We start from the raw sequence: 17,028 nt of genomic DNA on the forward strand, positions 1-17,028 counted from the left end.
GGAAAGAGGACGGCCTCTAGGCACTGATGAGATTAAGCCACAGCCAAGGCAGCAGACCCATGCATCGATGAAATCATCACCATCAGCACACAGTACTCCTCTGGCTCTCGGCAGATCCCACCTCATATTGGTGGGCTCATCAGCTCCCCCAGGCACTCATGTCTGAGAAAAACTGCAAGGACAGTAACAGCCAGCCACAGCTTCCTGCTGCTTTTTCATCCTCCGACTCTCCCTTACCCTTAAGATTCAGGAGGAAGCTGCCAGTTGAAAAATGCCCCTGCGTTGCAGGAAGCTGTTCACACTTCCATCCCAGCCAACAACACTACACAGTCTCAGGAGGACAAGCAACACTCAGGAGGGAGGGGATGAATGCTGACAGTTCTCAGTCTCACCGCTTGTAGCTGCCCAAGGAGCTCAGCTCAGGGCAGAGCTCAGCTGTTCTATCAACGTGGTCTAGAAACCTTGAGGCAAAACCCACAGAAAGCCATTTCCCACAGTTTTTGACGACCTGTTGCAATAAGCTCCCTAACATTGCGCTTAGTTCAAAAGCTTATTCACAGAAATGTGGTGGATTTTCATGGAAGGGAAACCTTGATTTTTAAGGCTATCATTTGTATCATATCCTGAGAACCACTTTCAACTTTAGTGGTACAAGTCACACTGACTGCGTCAAGCAGATGTTGGCTTCTATCCAAAAGGTATTACAAAATGACTGATTAGCCCAGCATTAGAAAAAACATCTCTGGTGCCAGACATCCATGAAATGGGTCCACTAAGCCCCCAATTCCACCAGCATCAGACACGAGGTTCTCTTCTTAGGCTAGTACAAGTCTCCCATAAAGAACATCTCCACATAGTCAAAAAGCACTACACTCACAGCCAAGAGCACTTCTGTTTTATCACAAAAATCACTGCACAGGTCTTGGGAGATACTTCAGTGCAACAGCCCAACTCTTTTTCTAGCCTGTTCTATCAACAGAAAGTAACTCTCCCCCATTTTAGAAGGCAAGAGCTATTTACACACAGTGTTCCTAAGTTGAAAATTCCAAGTAAAAAGTAATAGCAGTTACAATGAAACCGGCTGCCAATGACCTGCGCTGCAAGGGAAAACAGGCTCTGCCTCCAGTCACCGTGACTTCCATACCATTCTCCAAAGACTATTTTTCCCATAAGCAAAAACAACACTCTCATTCAAATACAGCTGAAAACTGCTGAAACACCAACTAGGTGGTAAACTAACCAGAAACCATGATACAGATCACTACTGAGAACTCAACCTTTATGCTTCCCTACTTACCACTCCAGTGGCTTTTCTGACAATTAAGCCCACCTTCAGCTTACCAGCCACTTACATGAAGAACTTATCTTTACTCATTCAAGTGCACCACGTTGTCATCTCTGGGGGAAAGCTACTCCAAAAATAACAGCTATACGAGATTTCATGACTGAATTCTTAGCCTTCATCATAAACATACTCAAGTCCAAAAGCTGACAGTACACCACACTAGATACGAAATAGCACATGGACTAGTCAATTCTACTACAAAATATATTAACATTCCAAGCAGAAACGTTCCAATGTTGTTTGGGCTTTTTATCAATATATCGGACCCCTCCGACTCTCTTACCATTCACGGCTTTTTCTATCAGTTCTTCACAAGCATCGAAGTCTCCCTTCAACACCAGTTTGTCATGAAGGTCTGTCAACATAGGGTGCTCCAGACCAATCTTGGTTTTCTTCTGCAGTGACTCAAAAGCTTCGGTGTAGTTGTGCTGACGAAAATGTTTTAGGCAAAGGCGAATGGCTTCCTGTTCACGGTACTACTGGAACACAAGAAAACCTATGAGATATGTAGATTTTTTTTTTTGCCAGCACTGCTGGGAACTACCTGTGAACCTACCTAAAGGCAGAAGCAGGATCTCTTACCCACTCTGCACATAAATTGCTCAGAAGCTTACAGAGGAATGTTGTACATTACAAGCTGTGCAGACACTTTCCAACAGTATAGAAATTATACAACTTGGTATCATCCAACTTAATAAGCATACAAGAAGAAAGTGCACAGTGTCCCAGATCTCTCGAGTGACCATTATTCCCCCCGCATCTGCCTGGCCCTGCTGTTCGAGGCCTACACGAAGTACAGAGCAGGAAAAAGCCTTTGCTATCAGCGTTACATAATTTGATTGTATGACTCTTATATAACAAAATAATTTAGAAGAGTAAGTAGGTCACAGCTTTTCTAGAAGCAGAAGAGGGAAAAAAAACCCCACGAGAATAGGAATACTTGCAATGACCATCACTCCTGCAACGGAAAGGCAGAAGGCAGGGCTGAGCCCAAATCCTGCAGGTTCGTGAGGGTTTCTGATCAACGGCAACAAGGATTTACATACACACCAAAGTTTTACCTTCTAAATATTCCCACACATCTTGAAGCAGATCCTCTGCTTTCATACTGCGGATGAGCCAAAGCTGCCCATTTCCCACTGCGCTGGGGGAAGGGGTGAGAAAGGCTACAGAAACCCACGCTGGGTCAAACACCCAGGCACCGAAACATGAGGGAGTAGTAAACTCTGCATAACAGCTTGTGCTGTTAACCTACCAAATCATCCACTGCATTTTCAAAGCTGCTACCAATATGTGTAAGTAACAGATTTTTTTTAAGTTGGTAATTAGCAGAACCCCTTATTTTAAATAGATTCCTCAAACCTAAATTTTAAGGCACTGAAGAAAAATATAAATCTCAATTTCCATCTTTAACACACATCTACTATGCTAAAAAGCAAATGTAACTTTGAGCATCTATAAGAGTGATCAAGTTACAAACAAAAGATTTTACTCCTAAATGGACACCACTGCTAAAAGTGAAGTTTACAGTATTTAAATGAATAGAATCTTTCTGAAAACCTGGAACTAACACTGACATTCAACAAAAATTAGTGCTCTCGAAATAATGGCTCTACAGCAAGAATCTCAAACTGAAGCAGCTAAAAAGAAACACGGCCATGCGCTATATTTTTAGTTCTTAATCCATCAGTATTTCACAGCTGCAAATAGCCAGAACTATGCATTTTTAGAAAATCAGCTCCCAGCCCACATGAAAAAGGCCAAGGACATGAAACGATAAAAATGCAAGACTGTGGCAAAGGAACACTAAAGCTAAAACAGTTTTACAGCACAACTCAAAAAAACCAATTTTTTCTTTCTACGAGATACCTAAGACACTGTCTTTAAGCAAACGTTCACTTATACCAGTCAAGGCCAAAACCACATTAGATTATTTGTTGCTCAAAGGGATAGCAAGCAAAAGGATAGCTGCACACCAGCACCAACCAGCTTCTGCACTTTCAGCTCCTCCAGACATTAGACAAAATTTAGACTTGGTATATTTCCATCGAGCCTCTCAAGACTGATCGACTTGTCTTGTAAAGCACGAAATGACTGTTGGATGCACGTTGGCCACTTGATGCAACATAAAAGTTTGTATTTAAGCAACATTACAGTAGTACTTCAGAAGTTAAATTTAAAACCTGTTTTTTAATGCAAAAAGGTGTATAAAAAGTATATAAAAGCCTCCTTTTTATACGTCACCATACAGGTTTAAAGAGATGACAACCCAAATAATAGCTTTGATCTAAAGCTGTAAATAATTCCTACAGTTAAAAACATAACAAACGCATGAGACTAAGACATTAAGGCTGTCAAATACAGTAATAGAATTAAAAATATCTAAGTGTTCATTATCAAAACCTAAGTAATAGCCATCGATAAACTGCCACTTAGTTGTTAAAGGATGCCCACTCTTCAGTAAAATCATAGCAGTGAGGCTTTCAGGAGGCAGCAGGCTGAGCTGGACAGCAATGAGAAAGCAGTGGGGAGCGAACCAAGGAGAGTGTTTTGCTGCTTTGAGTCCTTATCCGTTACCCCCAACTCCACTCCCTTCAGGAAATGCAGGTTTTGTTGGTTGAAGCACACCCAGCAAAAAGAATGAGCAACTTTGCTTAGAACTTTCTTCTCATTTGATGTCTCAGGCAGTAAAGAATTGTTAGATTTCAAAGCCTTTGAGACTTCCAAGAATATGCATGAAAATATTCCTATCATCTCAAAGAACTGCAAGAAACAGGTCAACCTTTCTGCCTTTCCCTAAATATGGGTCAACACATATCCTCCCATGTGGATTCTGCAACAGTGGCCTCTCAGGACAGAGAGAGAGAAGAACATCTGAGAGACATGCACTCATCACCAAAAACTTGGCAAATGATCCCAGTAGAGCCCAAACAATCATGACTAAGTCTCTGCCTTGCTGCTTTAGGGCTTGAAGCTTTAGAAGAACAATGCTGGCATCCCTTGAAGAAGCCGTCACTACATGCTGACCACGAAGAGTGTTGATTTCATGGGTTAAGATGGAGCAAAACAGATGCTGACATCATCATCAGATGGCTCCTGACCAAAATAAAACTCAGAGCTTCCTGGTTGCAGCAATTGGTCAAAAATGCCAGAGACACCACCATGTGCAGAGGCAGCAGACAGTACAGAAAATCAGCAGCAGCCTCTGTCAGCTGGACTTTTCCAAACTAAACATCAGCAGACTAATGACCACAATACCAGTTTAATCATAAAGCAGCTACAGACAACTTCCACTGTGACTGTCAGTGCTGTTTTTAAGCCCTCCACAAAGAAGCTTGTGATGCTGGTATAAACCCGTATGAGCCAGACAGCACAGCCACAAGGCTTCTTAACCACACTGGCAGCACCATAAAGTGGTGGGAGAATCACAGTGCCACCACACACAACCTTTAGCTTCTTTTAAGTTTTTCAGTCAAGAAGCAGATATGCTGCTCCACTACTCAAGTTTTATTCAGCTGGGATGATGTCTTCTCTGCAAGACAACATGAATTCCATTAATAGTTCCAGAAGATCTACGCATTAAAAGCGGCAACAAAATGAATTCTGGTTGTCAGTGCGCACTTCCCTCCCACAGGAGAGGCATCTGTTGTACTCTATTAAATACAGTTTATACAAATAATGTTTAGGAAGTCTTTGAACTTCCTGTCTATCAAAGTGACAAATGGCATAAATCATCTCATCTCACAGTCCAGTGGCATCAGCCTCCCTCTGTTTCAGAGTATTTGGCAAAAAGAGGGAAACATCAGATGTGGAAGGAGCTGCAACACTGGAGACACCAACATGGAATCTCTTTAAAACAAGCTCATTTTTATACCCTGTAACAAAAGCTGCGTATGTAACCCAAAACACTCTAGGCTCACATACAGTCCTACCGAAGGACTGGTATGGGAAAAGAATGACTAATCAAAGGCATGAAGAGGGAGAACTGGAATCTGGTTTTGTTAACATTTATTTCCCTTTCAATACAAATACTATTTTACTAATATTGTCCCTTTTGACTCAGTGTTCCTTTCTTTTATGTTTTTCTCGTGATGTCTACCTAGCAGGGTTGTTTAGGGGGTTTCTGTAGGGATTTTTTTGTGTGTGGTGGTGGTGGCGGCGGCTTTGGGTTTTTTTGGCATGTTTTGTGGTGTTTTTTTCTTTAAAGAGAACAGGCAGATACATTCAAAAACAATCACTTAAAGTCAAGAAGAGGGAGAATTGGAATCTGGTTTTGTTGATTCATTTCCCTTTCAATACAAATAGTATTTTACTCATATTGTCCCCTTTGACTCAGTGTTCCTTTCTTTTACGTTTTTCTTGTGATGTCTACCTAGCAGGGTTGTTTAAGGGGTTTTTGTAGGGTTTTTTTCCAGTTATGATGGTTTGGGGTTTTTTGGTGTGTTTCATGTTGGTTTTTTTTCTTTAAAGAGAACAAGCAGATACAAGTCAAAGTCAGCCATGCAGTTTGAATATTAACTATGTATGTTTGGGGTTTTTAATAGCTGACACTCACGGAATGAAAAGGTCACATAATTCCAGCAAGAGAAGTTTCACAAGATTCTGAGACCACAAATCTTCCAACAGGCATCTAAAATGCAGGCCTACCTTGCTGTACCAGTTGAGGCACGGTTGGACCACATCTGGATCATCAATGCCATTAAGTTCAACATACCAGATACTAAAATTGAAGCTCGGTCCCCACGATAAAAGTGGAACTGGAGAAGAAAGGAAAAGGAGAAAGAGGAAGCATAAACATCAAACAACCACTGCATTAGTCTCATCAGGCTATACATAAGACAATTTCAACACAATGCTTTAAAAGGTTACACTAAATTCGGTATTTCTGATTCGACATAAATTCTAGTTCATTTAAGTAAGCTTGGGAAAATTACCAAATACATCATTTTAAAGTTGTCACTTAAAGCAACCTGTGCCAAGCAACATTAACACAGCAGATCACTACAAAGCAGAAGCTTGCTTTAAGCAAAAGAGCAAAAATACTATCATTTAAAACAGCTCAGAGGCAACAAGCTTTGACATGGATGGGAATCACGAGCATACTAGCGACAGTATTTGCTCCTCATAGTACATTTATTTCCACATTTGTCAGCAACAATTATTTCCCCTAATGGTGAAGACAAGAAGCTTGGGTATTTTAAATTTTACAAAATTAGTAACGTCTGCAAGTTGTGGAGGAGGGAGGGAGGGAAAACTGTCACTTTCCAATTTAAACACTGTTTCTAACTTTTTTTTTTAACCCTAAATCTGTGCAGCTTTTTGGCTAGTACTGTTTTATCTGCATATCGGAACAAACATACTTAAAATATTAAATGACCCATGAAATACACTGCAGCCTCCCACCTAAGGCTTCTCTTCCACTCCCTGTTAACATCTATGATCTTGAACTGTTCTATTGATTAATCTGAAGGTTGAGACTTTGTTCTGCTTTTTGAAGCAACTCCCAGAAAACCTTTGTGTGAATTCTGACTCCTTAAAACTGCAGTGAAATCAAGTGCTTCAATTCAAATACTTCTGTTTCCTTTTTACTTGACCGTAACCGATAAACAGAAAAAGATAGTATTAGAGGTGAATGAGTGATACCAGCAACAGCATGGAGTCTGCTACTTCCTCCTTTCCACAGAAACTATTTTTGCCACAGAGAAATTGCTTGTTGTTTTTCAAGCCACTATGAAATACCACTGAGATTAACTTGTTGAACTAAGGGTTTTCTGGCCTGCTCCTTGAGGAAATAAAAACCAAAATGTGTCTTAAAGTTGTTCCTGAGCTCTTAAAGGTTGTTAAGTATTTATACTTCAAACAAGCTAGATCTGTTATTTTCTGCCATGTGTTTGGGCACAAAGCATATGTTCAAATACATTTTCTAAGTTCTGAAGGGTGTTTCTACAAACTTTATTGCTAAAGACTCGTGACAACTTCTGGGAACAGTCATCCAGAGAAGAGACTCTAAGAAAAGATCCAAAGTGACTTTGAATGTGGGATTCTTAACTGATTTTAATATCTGTAAGTAGGTGCTTTGTATGTCACAGCTCTCATATCATCCTGCTCAAAGAGTTCTTTCTACTTCATTGTTCAGCATACAAAGCGAGATGCTTTCAGAGCAATTCCTAGTAGGCGCACGTTTATGAGAGGGAGAGAAGTGACCTGTTTAGAAAAAACAAGTCGCCTGCCTTCCATCCACATTGCATATGTTCTACCCAAGAAACTCCTTTCTTGCTTAGTTTTGTCCTCTGCACAAGATGAGTGCTGCAAATACGGTACCTTAAGATCCTAGAACTTTACTACTTTTAAATCCAAGTATACAGATAAATTTAATCCCAGATGCCCCACCTATTAAGGCAGCAGACTGACAAAATGTCACATGTAAGGATAATGCCTTTGATCTGTCTTCAGACCTGAATCCACAGACCAAGACCAAACTGAAGTTAAATTTGGTCTGCTCTAAAGAACTAAAGTCTATCCACAAGCTCATTGTCCTGAAACACTGAACCAAACCACAGACCACCTCAAATGGACCAAGACCATCAATCTCCTAATGGTGAACCTGGGGCCAATTCTCTGAGTTTACCAGGTAAAAAAAACAAATCCAAGCGTTACCACCTTCTCACCTCATTCCAGAAAAAATGCAGAGGTATCCACCTCTGGTGTTTTTCAGCAGTACTTCTCTCAGAACTTCCATGAAGTTCTCACAGAAAAAAAATCTACAATTTGCCCCCTTATCTCAGTAGCCAACTACAGCACAAAAGACATTATTGGGATGTGCATAAGAATCCGGGGTAGCTATCACCACAAAAAATGTGAAGCCATCAATTTGCTAACACCTCCCCTCCTTCCAGTTAATTCAGAGCTTTCAAAAGTCTTGCTTACAAGAAGGAAACACCAGAAATGGTGATTTTAACATCAAGATTTTCACGGTGCAATCACCTACTTCAAGGAAAGCGCATACATTGTGTTGTATAGGGAATGCAAAGTAAATGCTTTCCCAGTGCTGCACAGGTAAAGTGAAGCTGATCTTTTTAAACTACTCCATAGGAGTACGAAAAGAAACAAAGCAGAAGGGTTGAAACTGTAGTGTCACTTCTATTCTACTTAGGACAGGTCAAGTGTTCTGCTGGATCATCTCCCCATTTTTTAACCTCTTCCCAGGCTCCCAGGCTACACAACAGAGATGCCTCTCATCCCTACCCCTGCCCCCTCCTTTTTGAGGCCTCCATAGGTGTGCTTAGCTCTTTAGACAAATCTCCTTTTAGAGCAGCCACAAACTAACTTAAACTTAAGTGCAGCAAGGAAATAGCAAGTCACACAAACAGCAATAAGCATTACTTACCAGTGTGACAGACAAATCTCATTTCTATTTTCGCACAAAGTTTGGAGGCAACAGCTGTCTAGCATCCCAGGTGCAACTCCATTTCTTTCCTCACATCTCCCAACAGCTGGTTTTTATTTGTCCTCCCCTTCACCCACTTGAGATTGACACCACAGCCTAGATACACACAAACCTACTACAGCCTCTGCAAAAGCTGAGAGATGTTCCCCTCTAAAAATCAGTGATAAAAAAATATTGCAGTGTATCCTGCAATACAGTTGCAGGGGCCACAGTTTATGCTATCCATTCTTTGCTCCATTGCTTTTTTCCCCACACAGGCATCTTTGAGGTAGAAATACACTGCTATTAAAGGATCCGAATGCCTAAACATTCATCCAGTTTTTACCATTAAGCCACATCAGTATAGTTTTTGCTGGATGTACTACAGCAGCCCATCCTGAAACACATATAACTGTTCAGACCAGTTGAACTGTCACTCTAGTGAGAGGTGCCCAGCAGAGGAAAAATAATATTAAAAAAGAAAATCAATATCCCTTTAACAGAAGCGGAAACTATTTAGGTCACTTAAACAGTTCTTTACCCACAAGGATGACTTTAGGGGATATTTTTCAATAATCAGAAGCTATGCCTAGACAAGGACTGCAGCTCTGTACACTGGAAAAAGATAGCAGCAAAAGCATTAAGCAGTACAATAGCTTCAAATACCTCTTCTCAAGCTAATTTCCATGTGCCTCATCCACAGGCAGTAGACAAAGTATGTTTGTAAAAATGCAAGAAACATCCTTAAAGGAAGTACTGCTCATTTTTATTACACCAAAGCTTAAAAATCTTGAAGCCTAGTTAGCAACTCCCATACTAGTCACAAACTGGCATGAAAATTACATCCAGCACTTCAAGTTCTTTCAGGGCAATCAGTTTTTACACCACCTTCTGCTTTCAAGGATACTGTACGAAAAAACCTCTGCTTGGAGTTACAAAAAAAACAGAGCCAGAAACAAAGCTCACCGACATTAAAAAGATTGTTCTTCAATATTTTGCCCAGTTAAGTATCTTCTTCCACCTCTCAAGTTCTTTAATGAGGTGCTACATAAGTATAAAAATTACTTGTCAAGTAGGTCAAAAGCCTGCGCAACTGGGCATTTCAGTGCTAAGGAACTGAAGTTGAACTGATTAAACTAAAAGAAGTGCAAGCCTTTTCTTGACAAAAGGAGAGAGAAATTGTTTCTTCTGCTTCCTCTGAGTCTGGAACTTCCTCTAATAAAGTAAGCAATGGAAGTTGTAGGAAGTATTGTCCCCTCTCACAGATCTACCCATCTCATGTCCCTCCTGCATTGTCCCTCCATATAAAACCACACTGTTATGTTATTAACGGTGGTGTATAGGTCAGCATACTTATCTGCAGAATTATACAGCAAATGCCTGATGCAAGTCGCTGCTGAACTAACACCTTCCCCAAGTACGCAAACCTCACCGATAGCAGTAACTTCTGTGGTGTCAGTCTCTAAGAGTCCAAAAGGGCAGATTTTGGCCTCATGTTTACTGGCAGTATTACAAGAACACAGCACGGTATTTTGAAGTTTGAGTTACTTTGGCTAGCAGCTTGGAAATCTTAACAAACTGAAAACATTCAAGCTGTGAATCTGAAAAATAACAGAATTTCATAACATCATTTTGCAGTTGTTTCACACCAAAAAATACAACTTCATAAACAAAATGATGCTAGCCATTGACTAGAGGCTTTAATAGGTTTTGGTGAAAATATAATTTTCATTTCTGTCCTAGCATAGGAATTTCTTCATAGAAGACAGCTTCAAGAAACAAAAGGCTATACATAGAGCTAAAAAAAAAAACTCATCTCAAACCATAACTAGTGAGCAAGTGACAGCTAGATTCGAACCTAGTATTAACATACACAACACAGAATGCTACATGAGGAATCCATCCCAGCCAAGACGACATGTAACTTAATACTACTCATGTCATGTCTGAGGAAAAACCCTGGTAGTAGAAATTAATCACCATTTCACTTTCCTAACAAGTTTCAACTTACTGATACATTTCCTAACATCAGAACACATTTTGCTGGAATACAATTTACACATCCAGAGAAGCAGCTAGTAATCTTTCTGTTCACCCCTTTAGCCCTCCAGTAACTACTTGCTGGTTTTTAGCCACTAAAAATAACACTTCCCAAAAACCTAATGTGGGAAGCTTAGAATACATTTAAAAAATAACAATTTAACTTTCCTGATGTAGTCAACTTTTCTTCTGCTCCTCCTGAGGTTTCCCAAAGCCAAGTGCTACAGATGCTTCCAAAAGTAGCAGCCAAAACGAAAACCAATGAACAATCAACTTCTCTACTTCTCTTAAGAATGGGAAACACCACTGTTTATGGCACAGAAATGATTACTTGATTCCCTGCCTGAAGCTTTCAATTCCTCAGGCAAACATGAGAGGGGGATTCAGAAAACTGCATAGAAGCCAGCAGAGCAAAGCCCCACACAGCCACTATCATCCAAGTCTTGGCAAAGGAATTACCTAACACTTCAAAATACTCCTAAAATAATCTGAATTAGTCCACAGCATCTTATCTAATTTTTCAGCAACTACCTCCCTGCTCTATTTTTAACCTTAAACAGCTAGTTTAAAACCAGTCATTCTTTTACTATCTCAGTAAGTAGACAGGGGAAGATAAATTCACTGAGCTACAAAAGGCTAAAAGGCTCTACATTCTTGGATTAAATCCAACCAGTACCACTGATGGCCACTGTAAGACACTTCTCTCTAGCCTGCATGAAGCAAGGAAGAGAGATCCTCACCTGCTCCCAACACAAGTCACAGTATCCAGCCTTCATCAGCACCCCCTTTAGCAAGCAAGCTTCACCACAGAAACAAGACTACACATCACATGGGGTATCATTCTCATTTGCCCCTGGATGTCATCTTTAGCCAGAGATGAGACATAATGATTAGAGTAGCAGGAAGAGAACAAGGAATGCTTCTGCTGTTGCTCTGTGTGTTGCAAGCATGTTTTGAGAACAAATGACTTAAACCTTTTTCAAACTCTAGGGCTGCAACACTGAAACTTTTACCAGTATTTAGCTTAATGATTTTTTTAAAGCTCTATATGGCAATTTATAGTAGGACAGTAAGCAGCTTCTCCAACAATTAGTTGGCTCAACAACCATATTTCTGAAAATTACTCTATTTCACTTTCATTCCCCAGGATTTAAATTATGAAGCTATTATTTCTTATTTACAGGACTTCACTGTGTTCCAATCTAACCAGCCTAAAAGATCATGAAATGGAACAGCTATTGTGAATACTTTGCCTGAGAGCAATGAAGTCACAAGTGCCAAGACTGGCACAAGTATAAGAAGATATTATTTTCTACTCAGAATGCTGAAAAAATGCATTTACCTATCTTAATGAATCGACAGGGGAACATCTGTTCATCAATTTTATGCTTCAAGGTGAATGTTTCTTTGTTATAATCATTCTTTAAGCCACTGTGGGAAAAAATAAATAAGGTTACTAAATCTTACCTTGTATTTTAGGACTAGCTAATAAATGCAATCTAGGTCATGCCTGAAATGCGAAGCTTGTTTCATATTACTGTGAATCATAAGAACGCATGCTGGACCAATGCCTGGGCTGCTATCCACCACCTTGTGTCTCCCTGGGAGGTAGCACTGGCCAGTGTTTTCAGGAGGGAACTGACATCGGATCAATGCTGCTCGCCTGTGCCTGTACCACTATGACTTCAGCAAGAGATCTGCCTGAGCCGTACTTCCTCATTTTCAAGAGGTAGATGGACCAGCTCTAGAATTATCACACTGCCAGAGCATTACTTCGTTAAAATATTTACTATGTAGTATAATTTATCAAAAATCTTAAGTCTATTTTTACTGAAGATGCAAGTACAGGTCCCAAAATAAGGATTTTTATTAAACTTCAGTACATATGAAGTGACATTAGATATCAATAATAACCATGCTACTAAGACCTTTTCCCCCATAACTAACTCTAGCAGCAATAAAGTCAATTTGCAAGACTGGTCTATCCAAAGAAGGCAAAAGGGGTAGGAAGGGCTGTGGCTAGTTTCTCTACAATCTTGCAGCAAAGGACTTCCCATGTTTCTTCACGGCTATTCTGCTTGACTGCAGATGATGTACACCCATACATTCCCCAGAGGTAGACTTCCCTTCACTAGGCCTCCAAAAATAACTAGTTCCTGCTACACATTTGTCTTGTACTCCTAGATATTTAAGTATCATTTCCCTTTCTAAAACAGAAGACTCCTTAAAAGGCTGTTGCAAATTTACATTAGCAACTACTCTGAAGCTCTGGATAGCTTGAATAGACAAAAGGCTCTTTCTTTAGTCCCTACCAGTACAACTACCAAATCAAACTAAACAAAGGAAAAACACGGGCTTTCCATTTGCTTATTCAACTTATTTACTCATTTAAAGAAAGGCAAAGCAGCTGATCAGTTCAGACCTTTACAGCTGCTACCAGGTTCTTGACATAGGCAGGTTACTTGGGCTTTTGAAAGCTACTCTAAGTTACCCACGCCTGGGAAATCATTTCTCTTGTGCCTCAAGCACACTGAAGGAAGTAATCTCAATCTAGCAACATTGCACCCTGTTCTCAGCTCTTCCAAACGTCCAAGTTTGCTCTCCACAAATCCTCTGTGGTTAGAGCAGAAAATGGAAGGCTTCCTGAACCAAGTGTTGAGATTGCTGCTCTCTGACCTGACTGTAAACACAAGGGCAGCTAATTGCAGGATCACAACCACAGCTCCATTACACTGGTAGCCATGTGTCTGCATGGGAGCAAAGGGGAACAGCATTTTGGTCCAGCCTTTAATTACCATAGCTGATGAAATCACATCTTACCTGGACAAGAGATCTGTCATATTTTCCTCATTCATCCCACCAAAGACTTTAAACTTCTTTAAATTGCAGACATGCGTTTTCTCATATTTGCCAAATGTGATACTCTGGACTATGGCAGGTCTTTCAAGTTTCAGAATCAAGTACTGTGGAAGAGAGAACAGTGAATTTTAACATTAAAGCCAAGCTGGAAGACATACTAAGGGAGAAGGATTACAGCCTTCAAAAATCCAGTTTACAAAGCCTGAGAATGAAAGTTAAGATGATCCTTCCCCATTATTATATTTTCTCCTTTGTCCCTGGAATAAAGCAAAGGGGTTTTAGGAGTGTTACTTTAAAAGCAGTTTATCCAGGAAAAATATTTGGTTGAACTACCTATTCCTAGCATTTCTATTCAGGGCTTACATACATTCCGTCAAGTTGAATGCAAGACTTCCTGAAATCTGGCAAATAGGACCAAACTACGAGAGAGTGATGATTCAAACGCCCACTACAGCCTGAAATGAAACCTAAACTGAATACACAATTAGATAAATACAGTATGTTCCACATGCGAAGAGAACATCAAATTACTTTTCCTCTCTGGGCTGACACTATTTAACCACTGAACACAGACTAAGTTTGATGTGTGGCTAACATAGGAACCAACTGCTTATTAACACCACCAAATAAAACCAAACCACTTGACTGACTATAAAGGGGCTTTACACATAAAATGATGAAAATGTTCTCCCTTGTGAACATTTGCTCCCTCCTTACACAGATGTCCCCTCCACAGCATATGAGCAGTCAGATTATTTATATTCAGGCCCCAGCTAGCAGATTCACCAGCACTGCTAGAAGAAAAGCATATTCAGAGACACTTGCACCGTTTATCAGGGACCACAGAGCACAGAGTTTACTTAACCTTCCCCTGCAAAACAGGTTTTGGAAGGAGCCTGGAGACATCCTGCTTTGAAGAATTTGTCAAGTTTTATATGTGAAAACGATGCATTAAATTCTCTTCCCTAACTTCTGAGAAATAAGCAGTACATAACCGAGAAAGGAGACAAAGTGCAGAATCACAATTACTCATCATGCTGGATTTTATTACAAAACCCTGTGAGCAAGGCTACAGTATAAGGCGATAAGCAAGGCGCTGTAGGACACCTTCCACTGCAGGCACTGCTGGTGGCCCTTTCCTCTGAGAAGCAGCACTGCCAAACCAGACATGACCCCCTATTTGGAGTCTTTCATCGACTTCAAGTAGAGTATCTGCATGCATCTGGCTGCTTCCTACGGTTCCTCAGTAGAGAATAGTATCTCCCCATAAAGTGCCATGGGCATCACACTGCTTGTGTTAAACAGCTCAATCAGTAGGATAATGTTACCTTAGAAGTGTATCTTTTGGGTCAGAAACAAAACAAATTTTCCCATCCAGTTACTTCTCAGTCTTTCTGTCATTGCCCTATAAAGCAACTAATTCTCAATGTAGGAGCAGTACTGACATTCTAGAGAGCACTAGGATAAATCTGTGATCTCAATGGCTGGTTCTCACTAAAAACTTAGCTTTAAAGAAATACTGGTACATATCATGGATTAGAATGTAGACTGGATAGGTACCCAATAGAATAATGAGGATTTACTGCCAAAGATGCTTCCATCAACTCCAATTTTTTCAGAACGAAGAAAATAAACCAGTATCAGCACTGCTAAGGTACAACAGAAGAATGTTTTGGTGCTTTTCCAGGTATTTTTTTTTTTTTTGACGAAAAAGTTCTAGTTTTGTGACAAACACCATCCAACTAAATATCAGAACTTAATGTTAATTTAACTAAGAGCAAGCCATGCTTTTTGTTTCAAAGTACTTCCAAAACTTCAGAAAAACCAAAGTTCCATACAGAAAGAAAGATTTTCTAGAATAGGGAAAATAAAGTGATTAGCAAAAGGATGGTCCTGTAACGAGCAAGGCAGTACTTGATACATGGCACAGCCTGCTGCCAAAATTCCCATGCAGAACAGACAGTACATAACAATATCTTAAGAACTCCTCCTACACCATCATATCTCCCCTGCAGATTTCTCCTGAAGCTGAAAAAGTGAAGCTAGCACTATCAGCATCAGCAACTGCAATTCTTAATCTTGCTGGAATTACACAAACCTAATGCTTGGGTCATGAAGACAAACCTTCTCAAGTACCACACAAGATCTGCAAAAGCTCGGCACAAACATCACCCTGCATTATTCAATTCTTACCCTAAGTTAAGGAAGAGAAAACCAGGACTGCAGTTAAAGCCCTTATCTTGGCATACATGCATAGAAGGGAGCAAGGCATGGCAATTACTCTACATGGCTAGCAGTGATTTCTTAAACCTGCGAACAGGGAAGGAGCTCTGCAGCCCTCCTTTCTGCTTCCACGCATCCCATCACCTGCTGGGTCAGGCAAACGTTACAGAAAATAGAAGCACAAACAGTAAACACAACCTTTATGCGAATTTACCTGCCGACTGATACGGAAACAAAAGACAGGTTTGCTTTAAATCCTGTGGCCCAAAACCAGTACCTAATGTATGCTTTTTTCTAATTTTTTTTTTAATGCATATACACACATATATACATACTAAAAAAGGCATATGTAGATGTACTTTTTGGTTTTATACACAAACAGACACTGCTGCCATTGTGGGTACAGGCTACAAACCTCACTGGTGTTGAGAAAAGATATTACCTTAAGAGCTGCAAACAGCTGGCTGCATGAATATTTTTGGACTGCTACCAGGATTTTAGATGTGACAGACTATTCTCTATAGCTTTGAGTGATGTGACAGAAGCATACATAAGATCAAGTGATTCAATCAACGTGGAAAGAACAAGTCTATGAGATTTCAGACAAAACATATAACATATTTAACACCTTTCCATCCTATTGCTAAACGCAACATTGGTACATTTAGTGTCCAAATATTCATGAAGTATTCAAAAACTCCAAATTATAAACTGAAGTGTTTGTTCATTAGAAGCATGGCAACACTAATTGGCATAAGTGCGCAAAAACCTCAGCCTAATTGTTAAGCCTCAAATTACAACACTTACAAAAAAGATGCTAAAAAATATGAGAAGGGTAAGACTCCTTGTTTACAAGTAAACACATTTATAAGTGAAGACACACAAAAAGTAGAGTAAGTCATGCATGGCACTTCAGCACCTCAACAGCTTGTTACAGTGCACCCAAAAAAGTAAATCCAGCCCTGTCACATTGGGAGCTGCAGCAAATTCCAAACTTTATTGAAGCTCTGGTCTATGCTACAATTTGATGACAACCATACGCATGCTTCTGCATCACACAACTGAGTGTAAATTTTATTAATATGCTTTAAATTAGTTCCTGATACAATCTACACAGCAGGACGGAAATCAAGAG

At 40.0% G+C, this 17,028-nt stretch overlaps 1 protein-coding gene across 4 annotated transcripts in view; it reads right to left on the reverse strand.

Annotated features, from left to right (window-relative positions):
- The window catches only part of MKLN1 (muskelin 1), a 98,157-nt gene that overhangs the window by 62,548 nt on the left and 18,581 nt on the right, over nucleotides 1–17,028 (reverse strand). For 3 of the 4 annotated variants that reach the window (XM_040595008.1, XM_040595006.1, XM_040595007.1), the window contains exons 3-6: nucleotides 13,632–13,774; nucleotides 12,154–12,242; nucleotides 5,993–6,102; nucleotides 1,629–1,821 (exon numbers count right to left, since the gene is read on the reverse strand). In XM_040595008.1, the coding sequence (XP_040450942.1) occupies nucleotides 1,629–1,821; nucleotides 5,993–6,102; nucleotides 12,154–12,242; nucleotides 13,632–13,774 (535 nt within the window). Of the gene's footprint in view, nucleotides 1–1,628; nucleotides 1,822–5,992; nucleotides 6,103–8,732; nucleotides 8,891–12,153; nucleotides 12,243–13,631; nucleotides 13,775–17,028 lie in introns of those variants that run through there. The other variant, XM_040595009.1, reaches the window with a different exon arrangement.

Source organism: Falco naumanni, chromosome 5 (assembly GCF_017639655.2).
Source record: "Falco naumanni isolate bFalNau1 chromosome 5, bFalNau1.pat, whole genome shotgun sequence".
NCBI classification, from domain to species: domain Eukaryota; kingdom Metazoa; phylum Chordata; class Aves; order Falconiformes; family Falconidae; genus Falco; species Falco naumanni.